The 11997-nt window shown below is 34.5% G+C and overlaps 1 protein-coding gene across 2 annotated transcripts in view; it reads right to left on the bottom strand.

Annotated features, from left to right (window-relative positions):
• Positions 1-4635: 4635 nt before the first annotated feature.
• The window catches only part of LOC127941638 (dolichyldiphosphatase 1), an 8154-nt gene continuing 792 nt past the window's right edge, over positions 4636-11997 (bottom strand). For both annotated transcript variants that reach the window (XM_052536938.1, XM_052536939.1), the window contains exons 2-8: positions 11380-11480; positions 11179-11263; positions 9928-10027; positions 9298-9396; positions 9086-9214; positions 8911-9000; positions 4636-6501 (exon numbers count right to left, since the gene is read on the bottom strand). In XM_052536938.1, the coding sequence (XP_052392898.1) occupies positions 6465-6501; positions 8911-9000; positions 9086-9214; positions 9298-9396; positions 9928-10027; positions 11179-11263; positions 11380-11480 (641 nt within the window). In that variant the 3' untranslated portion in view covers positions 4636-6464. The remainder of the gene's footprint in view (positions 6502-8910; positions 9001-9085; positions 9215-9297; positions 9397-9927; positions 10028-11178; positions 11264-11379; positions 11481-11997) is intronic.

The raw sequence follows: 11997 nt of genomic DNA, 5'->3' as shown, positions 1-11997 counted from the left end.
TTATTAATCAAGTTATTGATCAGTATTTAGCCTCCAAAATCCTTTGATGATTGACTTAAAAAGTAGAGCCATCTATATTTGTGTTTGTAGGGTGCATACATCCTTTTTAGAGGTGGTCAGAGTAAAATGTTGAATAACAGATATTAAAAATCCTGTTCTATCCTGTATTTCTATTCTCCAAGATTGATACTGTAGCTACATGACTACATGACTATATATAGGCTATATGATTAGAATGGAATAATAACTGTATATATAAATGGCTAGATTCGCCATGATTATACAGTATTGTTCAAAATAATAGCAGTACAATGTGACTAACCAGAATAATCAAGGTTTTTCGTATATTTTTTTATTGCTACGTGGCAAACAAGTTACCAGTAGGTTCAGTAGATTCTCAGAAAACAAATGAGACCCAGCATTCATGATATGCACGCTCTTAAGGCTGTGCAATTGGGCAATTAGTTGAATTAGTTGAAAGGGATGTGTTCAAAAAAATAGCAGTGTGGCATTCAATCACTGAGGTCATCAATTTTGTGAAGAAACAGGTGTGAATCAGGTGGCCCCTATTTAAGGATGAAGCCAACACTTGTTGAACATGCATTTGAAAGCTGAGGAAATTTTTATTTATTTATTTATTTATTTTTTATTTTATTTTTTTGTTACAACAACATTGAAAGCACGAGTCCTGATTGTTCTGGTAGTGGTGATCTAGTCTAGTGTATTTTGTCTCTGATCTATTACCCACAGTAGATGGCGGTAATGCTCTCTTTAAGATTGCGAACCGCCAAATAAGCACAAAGAAGAAGAAGAAGAAGAAGAAGAAGAAAGCTGAGGAAAATGGGTCGTTCAAGACATTGTTCAGAAGAACAGCGTACTTTGATTAAAAAGTTGATTAGAGAGGGGAAAACCTATAAAGAGGTGCAAAAAATGATAGGCTGTTCAGCTAAAATGATCTCCAATGCCTTAAAATGGAGAGCAAAACCAGAGACACGTGGAAGAAAACGGAAGACAACCATCAAAATGGATAGAAGAATAACCAGAATGGCAAAGGATCAGCCAATGATCACCTCCAGGATGATCAAAGACAGTCTGGAGTTACCTGTAAGTACTGTGACAGTTAGAAGACGTCTGTGTGAAGCTAATCTATTTTCAAGAATCCCCCGCAAAGTCCCTCTGTTAAAAAAAAGGCATGTGCAGAAGAGGTTACAATTTGCCAAAGAACACATCAACTGGCCTAAAGAGAAATGGAGGAACATGAGAGAGAGGACTGATGAGAGTAAAACTGTTCTTTTTGGGTCCAAGGGCCACAGGCAGTTTGTGAGACGACCCAAAACTCTGAATTCAAGCCACAGTACACAGTGAAGACAGTGAAGCATGGAGGTGCAAGCATCATGATATGGGCATGTTTCTCCTACTATGGTGTTGGGCCTATTTATCGGATACCAGGGATCATGGATCAGTTTGCATATGTTAAAATACTTGAAGAGGTCATGTTGCCCTATGCTGAAGAGGACATGCCCTTGAAATGGTTGTTTCAACAAGACAATGACCCAAAACACACTAGTAAACGGGCAAAGTCTTGGTTCCAAACCAACAAAATTAATGTTATGGAGTGGCCAGCCCAATCTCCAGACCTTAATCCAATTGAGAACTTGTGGGGTGATATCAAAAATGCTGTTTCTGAAGCAAAACCAAGAAATGTGAATGAATTGTGGAATGTTGTTAAAGAATCATGGAGTGGAATAACAGCTGAGAGGTGCCACAAGTTGGTTGACTCCATGCCACACAGATGTCAAGCAGTTTTAAAAAACTGTGGTCATACAACTAAATATTAGTTTAGTGATTCACAGGATTGCTAAATCCCAGAAAAAAAAATGTTTGTACAAAATAGTTTTGAGTTTGTACAGTCAAAGGTAGACACTGCTATTTTTTTGAACACACCCCTTTCAACTAATTGCCCAATTGCACAGCCTTAAGAGCGTGCATATCATGAATGCTGGGTCTTGTTTGTTTTCTGACAATCTACTGAACCTACTGGTAACTTGTTTGCCACGTAGCAATAAAAAATATACTAAAAACCTTGATTATTCTGGTTAGTCACATTGTACTGCTATTATTTTGAACAATACTGTAATTAATACAAATCTTCTACACTAGAAGCTAGAAAGCCTTGAGATGCAGATGCAGGGCTCTGTCTGTGTCGGTATCTACTCTCCGTCTCCTGCTGTCATCCTGACCCGAGCTGTGGTGTCTTCTTCTTCTTTTACAGACGCCTGAAATAATCATTTGGAGATATGCTAGAAAAATTTACATCCATATTGGTGTAACCCAAATTTTGACCTCTGTCTTGAGGGCATTTGCTACGTGCTTAAAAGTACAGAACAGTCTGTTCTGAAGGTCTCAGTTGAACTACAGACCCTAGAAGACGTCTGCAGAAATTGAAGAAAACAAGCTGAGTATGTGCATCATGTATTTAAATTTGAGGTTAATTTATAGTCTTCTGAGCAATGCTCAAAGTCCAACAAGCAACAACTATCTGCTGACTGTTCTGAAATAGGGAACTGAAACCAGACTGCAGAGCTCATCTGATATTTTTGGATTAATGATTTAACACCTCTTGATTAGGGCTGCACGATTCTGGATAAATTGAGAATCACGATTTTTTGATCTCATATAGAGATCACGATTCTCCTACGATTCATTATTATTATTATTACTATTAACATTATCATTATCACAAGTATATAAATTAATTATTTTATTTTGCAAGGATTCTTTAAATTGATCAAGTGTGACAAAGACATTTATAACAAAATATTTCTATTACACACAATTATTGTTCTTCTGAACTTTCTATCAAAGAAACCTGAAAAAAAATCTACTCATCTGTTTTCAACATAATAATAATAATAATAATAATAATGTTTTTTTTGAATGGCAAAACAGCATATTATTCTGATTTCTGAAGATCATGTGACACTGAAGACTGGAGGAATGATGCTGAAAATATAGCTGCACACCACAGAAATAAATTACATTTTAAAATACATTCAAGTGAAAGCAGTTATTTTAAATGGTAAATATTTCAAGACTTTACTGTTTTTGCTGTACTTTGGATCAGATAAATATAGTTTGGTGAGCAGAAGAGACTTTAAAAAAACATTACACATCTTATGGTTCAAAAACTTTTGACTGGTAGTGTATATATAATATATTTAAAACCCCAGTTTTTTTAATATTAGAATGGTGAAAAAGTTGTTTAGATCACTGATTCAACGACTCACTCATAAACCTACTACACTTGTTTCATTTCTGGATGAATCAGCGTTTTTGAACGATTCTCTTGAATGAAAAATTAATTCATTGACAAATAAATTAAGACACTTGTCGCCACCTGTTGGTGAAACAATGCAATCGACACAAACGTTATTTAAAGCGCAGTACTTTCAAAAGGGGATTTGTTATATTTTGATCGCTGCCATATAGACATCAATGTTTATATTTAAACTATAAACTTTATCCCAGTATTTCTGTGATAATATAAATGACTGTAAGACAGATATAATACTGAGTTCAGACTAGACCCTTCTAGCTGGACTTAGTCTTTTCTCACCTTTTTCTTCTCATATTCCGGAGGCTCACTTGAACTCTTTGATCTACTTACAGGTTTTATTCAACTCAGATACATTGACTTTTATTGTTATCTTGAAATGCAGGTATTTTATATACTGGTTATATACTTTGTATTATTTTACTTACAGTTTGAATTGCTTTTGAATATTCTAACCAAGGGTATTGCATTGACCTTAGATGAGTAGAATCCACCATATATGGATTGCTTTTAAAACGATATTAATTTTTGCATCACATATGTAGAAACTAAGTTTATCTAGGGTTTGGAACCAATCAGAATTTTGCTGACTTATGCAATGAAGCAGTTAGTATCCTCTGTTATTATAATTTCTGGTGATTTTGAATTGAGTGTTGATGCCGACTTCTGCTGATTAAACTACTAATTATTTTCTTCAATTAATTGCATCTCTGACTTCTGTTCATTTCAACACCCGGTCCTCGGGTTTTAACTGTAAATGCAAAAATATAATAAAATATTAAGCTGCAAAAGTTTCCAACATTGATAATAAATGAGCATAATAGAATTATTTCTGGAGGATCATGAAGCCTGGAGTAATGATGCTGATGAAAATTCAGCTTCGCATCACAGAAATAAATTATATTTCAAAGTATATTGAAATAGAAAACTATTATTTAAATGGTAATAATATTTTACAATATATATATATTTTTTCTGTATTTTTGGTCAAATATATGCATTCATTATGACCAAAAGAGACTTCTGTACATCACTTTTAAAATCTTGCTGAACTCAGCCTTTTAAACAGCAGTGTACATGAAGTTGATTTAATATTTTCTTCAAAAAGCACTATTAAAATTCATATATTTGTGCTAGCGTTGTAGTAATAAGTACATTACTGTGAATATGGAGACTACATAATGACAATATTAACTAGCTTGAGTACTTTCGGAAGTGATAATGCACCTTAAATCAATACATAGTTAATTAAACAAGAACACAAACCAACATCCACATTTACTCAGACTAGCACAAATAACTGCGACAGTTCATACTTTTTTATTCAGCCTGATATGAATTACACATGATATAAGAGAGGATCATCTTCAAATTATGCAATAACCTCTCTTCCCTTTATATAAACATCTCGTCACAGACACTTTCTAAACCTGAGGTTTGGGTTCTGATTATGTTTTGTCCTTTTTATATTTCCATTTGTCAAGTAATCGTGTCGTAGCGGTTGGAAAGGTGTCCTTAAATACTCAAAAGTGGTATTATGGGAAAATCGCAGCAGAGATGTCGTGTGTGAAAACACATCAGGGACAAACGTGTCAGAAACAGAAAAACTGAAACTAAAGTATTACATCATTCTGACTAAAAACAGGCACTAAATTTGTTCCCATGACCTAATTTTGTTCCCAGCACCACTTGTTGTAACAACACCATGTTCTCTAATGCCTTTATGCTCAAGACATTTCCCAAATCCTGCTCCCGGAAATCTGGAGGAAAATCAAATGCAAAAAATGTCTGCATGGGGGCAAACTTTAAAACAGAAAGGGCCAGCTGAGCAAAAACTATTAGTGCTAACATGAGCTGTTTAAAAGTCTATTTAAGTTTATGTTACACTTTTTAACAGGAAGTCAAGATAAATAACCCGTCAAGATGATGTCATGGACATGTTCGTTCCTATGGAAGCCGGTTTCCACCACAGAATTAATTTTGCAGAGTTTGTCTCAGAATTTAGACTTTTTTTTCCTCACAATTCTGAGTTTATATCTTGCAATTTTGACTACATGTGCATTGCAAGATAGAAACTCAGATTTGTGGAATAAAAAGTTTACATTATTTAGATTTTTTTTTATGCTGTGGCGGAAATATAACTTACAATTCTCATTTAAAAAAAATGCAAGATATGAACTTTTGTGAGAAAAATGTCAGAATTGCAGAAGAGGAATTGTGAGATACAAATTTAAAATTCTTAGAAAACATCGTGAGAAACTCTAATGGTGGAATCAGCTTCAGCATGTTTCACTTCAAAATTGAACAAGAAATGAATATTATGGCAAAAGAAAATTTTAAGTTTTTTTTTTTCCATGAAAAAAAAAAAAAATTCATTTCTGAAAAAAAATTTTTTTTTTTGACTTAATCAAACCATTAAGATTTTTTTTTACATGGAAAAAAAATAATAATTTCAGAAGAAAAAAAAAGACAAATGATAATCATTATTGAGAATAAAAAAAATATGCAAAATGATGTTAAAAAGAATTTGAAAAGAAAATATTATTAGCCCTCGTGAAAATGTCAAATGCAAACAAAATCGCCTCGAAAATAGGCTTAAATTTCTATTTTATTATTTTTGGGTGAACTGTGACCTGGACATATTTTCTGATGAGTATTTATGTCTTTTAAGATATACAAATGAGCAACCCCACACCCTCATCCAGGTTGTATTTGTTACTGCACTGCTTTTATTACCCAGCATTCCTGTCCCTGGTCCTTTAACACGTCGTTTAAATAAAAGTAATGCCATGCTGATAGGTTTGTCATGTCGTAAAACGTCGCTGTTAAGATCTTCCCTGTGAACGGTAATGAATAAAACATATATTAGATTTGTCATTAAATAGTTGTTGTTTCTTGCACGGTCTGCATGCATCAGGAGGAAAGGGGAAGTATAGGGACGAGGGGAGGAGATGTGATAACGCTCACGTCTGCGCTACGAACTCACTCCTTTGGTCCAGAAATACACTGTTCTCCGCTTTCACGTCAACCAGAACAGTCCCGACTATGAAACTCCAGTGTGTTTGTGTGTTTGTGTGTGTGTGTGTGTGTGTGGTCCTTTCTGTCAGTTATCAATGGGTTTTGTAGAAAATCACTGAAGCTTCGTTCCCAGCTTTCGTTGTCTGTTTCTGTAAGAGAAGACAACCAAAGAAAACTATAAGTCAAAGGTTTACAAGACACTTTAAGCTAGGATGAACTATTAGATCAACTATAATCTAATAGCAACTATTTTAAATCCCAAAATGTCGGTAAGTGTTTCATGCAAATCTGTCACTTTCAAAATTTTCCTGCTTATAAAAACATGATACTTTACATTAAAATCATTCCACACAGGAAGTGACATCACTAAGGCAGTATGGCAGGAAGATCTCAGTCAAACTTAGAATATTTTAGACACATTGTCAAGTTAACTGCAATCATCAAGCTCAGCCAATCAAGTTATTTTGTGAAAATGTCTCTTTAATAAGCAGAATCCTGCTTTATGCTGTTCTTCTAGTCTCTAAGAGGATGATTTCATAGTGTGTGTGTAATGAAGCATACTGATAAAATTCTAGCTATTGCTCGGCGGCCTTGACGTTCTGATAAGTTCTCTGATAAGTGTATGTGTGTTAGTGTCCGTCTGTACAGGGAGAAGCTCAGACAGTCCCAGGACAAACGTCCAGCGTATCAAATATACGTCTTTGGAGAGATGCATTGCATCTGACCTCGGATCATTTGTCACCAAAATAGCTGTTAGAAGATATGTTTACGTCTATATGTGGAAACAAAGTTATTCTAGGTTTTGAAACCAGTCAGAATTTTGTTGACTTATGCATTGATGAAATAACTATCCTCCGTCAGGGTATAATTGTTGCTGATTTTGAATTGTACGCAGAGCGGCCTACGAACTCCATCGTGAGTCCTGAAGCTGACTTCTGCTGATGAAACTGCAAACCATGTTCTTCAGTAAATCTTTCTTTAATTGAACGCATCTCTGACTCCTGGTCTTCATTCATCATATCTGGTCCTTGGGTTTTAACTGTACATTCCCCTACAACAGTTATCTAAACCCCAAAACTAGCTAGCCCCTACACATAATAGCATTAATAATCATTAAAAATTAATATATTTTTTTATAAATATTTGATTTTATTAAATTTATTTCACAAACAAGGCTTAAGTATTATTATGTAGCAAAGAATACCAAAAAAAAGGGTGTATATATATATATATTTATATTTATTTATTTTTTTTGAAGAATTTGGTGATAAATGGCATAAAAATACTTAAAAGTATTTATTTATTTATTTTTATTTTTTTACGTAAAATGCGATATTTGCAGAGTTATTAGGTCAGGGCTTCTCCCTTTTTGCCCAAAACGCAACAAGTGCCAGTCTCCCTTTTTTGCGGAATGCGATATATCCGCTCAACCAATCACAGCGCACCATTCCACGCACTCTATATAGTAATGGAGGCGCTCCGAATACACCCAGAATCCTAGATGAGTTTTCCTGATCTACTTCTACTCTGTGATCAACAAATAAATGCGTATCTCGACAGATAAACCAGTTCTGAGATTAATAGTATCAATAAATCTCCATCATGTGCTTTCAAATGGAAATTATTCAGATGCATTTAAAGCACAGAGCCGTAGATCACTGACAAGCTACGCTAAAACCCTTTCATTAGATGAATCACATTTGATTATGAATGTAATATTGCATAGCTTGTCAGTGTTTTTATTAATGCCATTTATGTTTTTGTTAATACAGAACAAAGCACTAGTCAACAAAATGATTGTCACATGTCAAAGATGAATGCACTTTTGGAAGCTGAATGTAAGGGAAATGTAATCTTGGAATTTCTGTGGTCTAATGTGATATTGTTTATGTTCTTGATGAAATTTTATTTTATTGCTGTAATTAATTTATAGCATTAACAAGATGACCCATTGCATTCATTTCGGAAGCGATGGCTGATGGATGTATTTTTAGTCCAGTGCCTGTATATAAGATTAGTCATGTGTGGATCAAATTACTATTTTGTGTATCAGTTTCAATAGGAAAAATAACTTTCATATGGATTCAATTTTTTATTGCATTTAAAAAAAAAAAATAATTATATATATATAATTTTTTTAGACACACCCCAAATTAGTCCCAAGGATTGCAAACCCCATGCTAAATAATTCAATAATCACACAAACTCATATAACATTCAGTTTCACCTCTTATTTGTTTTAAAGGTTATGCACACCTCCTGTAAACAGCTTTATTTTAAAGACTTTATCAATTTTTTATCAGTTATCAATTTTATTTTGTACCTTTTCATATAAAAGCCAGAAATCCCTGCTTTCCTGTGGCTCAAACATTGACTTTGCTTGCCATGATAAACTATACTGATAAACTATGTGCCTTGAATGCAATGATCAGAGTCTGGCAAATTCGTAAAATGCAGTGAAAGTTAATTTATACTAGGGCTTCTCAATTACAAAAAGGACATAAAAGTAACTTAAAATGACTATAAAAATACTCCAGAAGACTTGTGGGTGAGTTTACCTGGCTTCTGATCTGGTTACGGTGTATTCAAACCACAGGATGTTGGGAATGAGACTCGTATCTCTCACCAGAAAAAACTCTGAGATCGGCCTGAGACGAAAAAGAGAAACCAAGACCATGAGACAGAGCTCTCTGTATATAAACGACTTGTCTTGTGAAGAACTAGCATCATTACCAGGCTGCTATCTTGGGAAAGAGTGGCGTTAGCACCTCTTGGGTGATAAAAAACCAAACCACTCCCATCACCATCCCGGCCACACCTCCATAAATCACCTGACTCCAGGTGTGGTACAGGAGGTAGACCCTATGAGGACAAACAAGAGCAATGCATCAGAAATACAGTAAGATTGAACTACTGCACTCGCTGAAAGAATAAAGCCACTTTACCTGCTGTATGAAACGGACAGAGCCACGGCCAGCAGAACGATGGACAGTATATGCCGCCATAACAATTCAACACACCTGGCATTGTTCGTCTGATGCATTCTGGAATCATTTCATTAAAATGCATGATTAAATGTTGTTTTTTTTAACTATTTATTCATCAAAGAATCCTGAATCAGTTTGCAAAAAAATATGAAGAACTGTTTTCAACATCGATAATAATCAGAAATGTTTCTTGAGCAGCAAATCAGTAAATTAGAATGATTTCTGAAGATCATGAAGACTGCAGGAGTGATGCTGAAAATACAGCAGTGCATCACAGAAATAAATTACAGTTTAACAGATATATTCATATAAAAAAACTTATTTTAAATTGCAATAATATTTCACAATCTTGCTGTTTTTATGGTATTTTTAATCATCAATTAAAGGCAGCCTTGGTGAGCAGAAAATACTTCTTTCCGGCTGATACCAAACTTATTCATATATTAATATAAATAAAGGTTTTTTTTGTAGTTTTTCCCAAGTAAATGATATTAAAACACAACTAAAAACAGTAAAAATGTATCTTTTCTAGTAAATTCTGTTCTTTTTTACTTTAGTATGATGTCATAAAAAAAGAGCAAGTCTTACCTTAAATAAAGAAAAAGAAAAAAGTATACAACAAAAAACCAGATGAACTGCGAGTGACTGGAGGGCATCCCATACTCTGTCGTGACTGAGCCGTGACCTCCTGTTAACAAAACACCACACAGTTCAGTAAATTCAAAAATATCAGAGACGTGCACGAGCAATGGACCAGTCAGGGACTAGTTATAAATTAACTTTTGAAGTAATGAAGAGTTAGAGTCAAGCAAACTGAGATCTGCTTTTTTAGTGAGACAAAAAATTAGAACGGCAGCAAGAAACTCCAGGTCCAGGGATTTTAGCATTGACTAAAATGAAAATTAAACCATTAAAAAATATTTAGCTACATATAAATACTATGTTAACTGAAATAAAATAGTAAAAAAATATTTTTCAAAGTTGAAAAGTAAGACTATTGAGTTTTACAACAACAACAACAACAACAAAAAATTCACATTTAAAACAGTGTTACTTGTTGTTTGTTGCATGTGTAATTTACTTGCAGACCATTTTTTGTGTAGTTGCCAAGGCAGCATGTTTAATGTACTAATTAAAAAGCAAATAAAATCTCATAAAAAAAGGACTAAAAAGGACTAAAAATGACAAAAACACAAAATTACTAAAACTTTAACTAAAATTCAAGAAAATAGAAAAATATTTGTTTAATTCAAAATATCAGTGAGAAATATAATAGTCTATCAATGATTAAAATAGTACTGTCGCGGTCTCAACCGTAACCTAGATTGTATTAATATCACTGAGCTAAATTAAACAATATAGAATCCACATGTTTCTACAGAACCAAGCATGAAATACCTAAGTGTTATTTTTGTGCATGCTCTGTTTGTTAGCAAGAACAAGTTGTTTTTTACAGATTGCTGGTGATTTCTGTTATCAGACTCCCAAGATGTGAACTGGGCTTCTGCATGCAGCTGATCGGACTAAACCTCACTAAACCTAACGGACAAGTCACAGGTCAAGCCCCAGGGTTGGTTCATGAACTACTCATTGTGTTTTTTGCACACGGTCTGACATTGCCAGTATTGTGTCTATTGGCATAAATCTGGTCCAGACTATTCTGGCCAAGAACCACCTACTCAGACCGTCTGACCAACATGTAAATCAATAAAGCACAGTTTGTTTGGTTTTTACATGCGTTTTTTGGTGGAAAAACTCTACATACAGAAACACAGCCTCAAACTATACTCTTTCAAATAGACTAATAGTTAGAGTTTTTTATGACCATGCAGTACTTACCTCCACACGGCCGAGGCTCCTGCAGAATGTGTTTGAGCAGCCAGTTTAGCCCCTCGTTCATGACCAACCCTCCAAAAAAAGAGATCTGAGAGAAAGAAAGAATGCACAAAAGGGATGGCACAAAACACAATAAGCACAAGGTAGCATGCTGTTTGGGATTTGAGCCTATATCCTGCTGGTGTGTGACGTCATGTGACTCACCGTGTGTAGCTCTCGCTTGAAAACGATCAGAGTGACGAATCCGACGAGGATTGCGATGGGCAATAGGCTCATGAAGGCCAATACCTGCCCCGTCAGATCACCTGGACAAACAAACAGGGTCAAACTGAGCAATTTAGAGTCCTTCTTCACACACAGAGCCTGTCAAAACAATCATCAGAATCCGAACGGCTACATTGCAATTGACTTAAACCAAGCTGCAAAAAGTCAGACATATTTAGTCAACCTTGGACTAAAATGTTTGATAAGAGAATTAAATTTTGCATTCATGCCACATCACAATTACTTACAACCTGGGACATTCGACTTTCCTATATACTTAATTATGCATTAAAACACTATTTTCTAAATGTATGGTATAGACAGATCATGCTGTGAATAATTCATCTGTGCATATGCATCTTTTTTTATTTTCACAACACAAAAAGTAACACTCATTATGGGAATGTCTTCATAAACATGTCGTTTACTTTGCAAGATATTAGACAGTTATTAATCTCTGTGGTTTGCACACTCTCTGATTGCATTACAAACCTTCCTCTTGAGCACAAAGCACTAAAAGTTGGCCACTTCACAAACAACTTCCATATGCATATCAGA

This window comes from Carassius gibelio, chromosome A21, assembly GCF_023724105.1.
Source record: "Carassius gibelio isolate Cgi1373 ecotype wild population from Czech Republic chromosome A21, carGib1.2-hapl.c, whole genome shotgun sequence".
Taxonomy (NCBI): domain Eukaryota; kingdom Metazoa; phylum Chordata; class Actinopteri; order Cypriniformes; family Cyprinidae; genus Carassius; species Carassius gibelio.
Note: the sequence above shows the minus strand (reverse complement) of the source record. Positions and strands in the feature narration are given on the sequence as shown.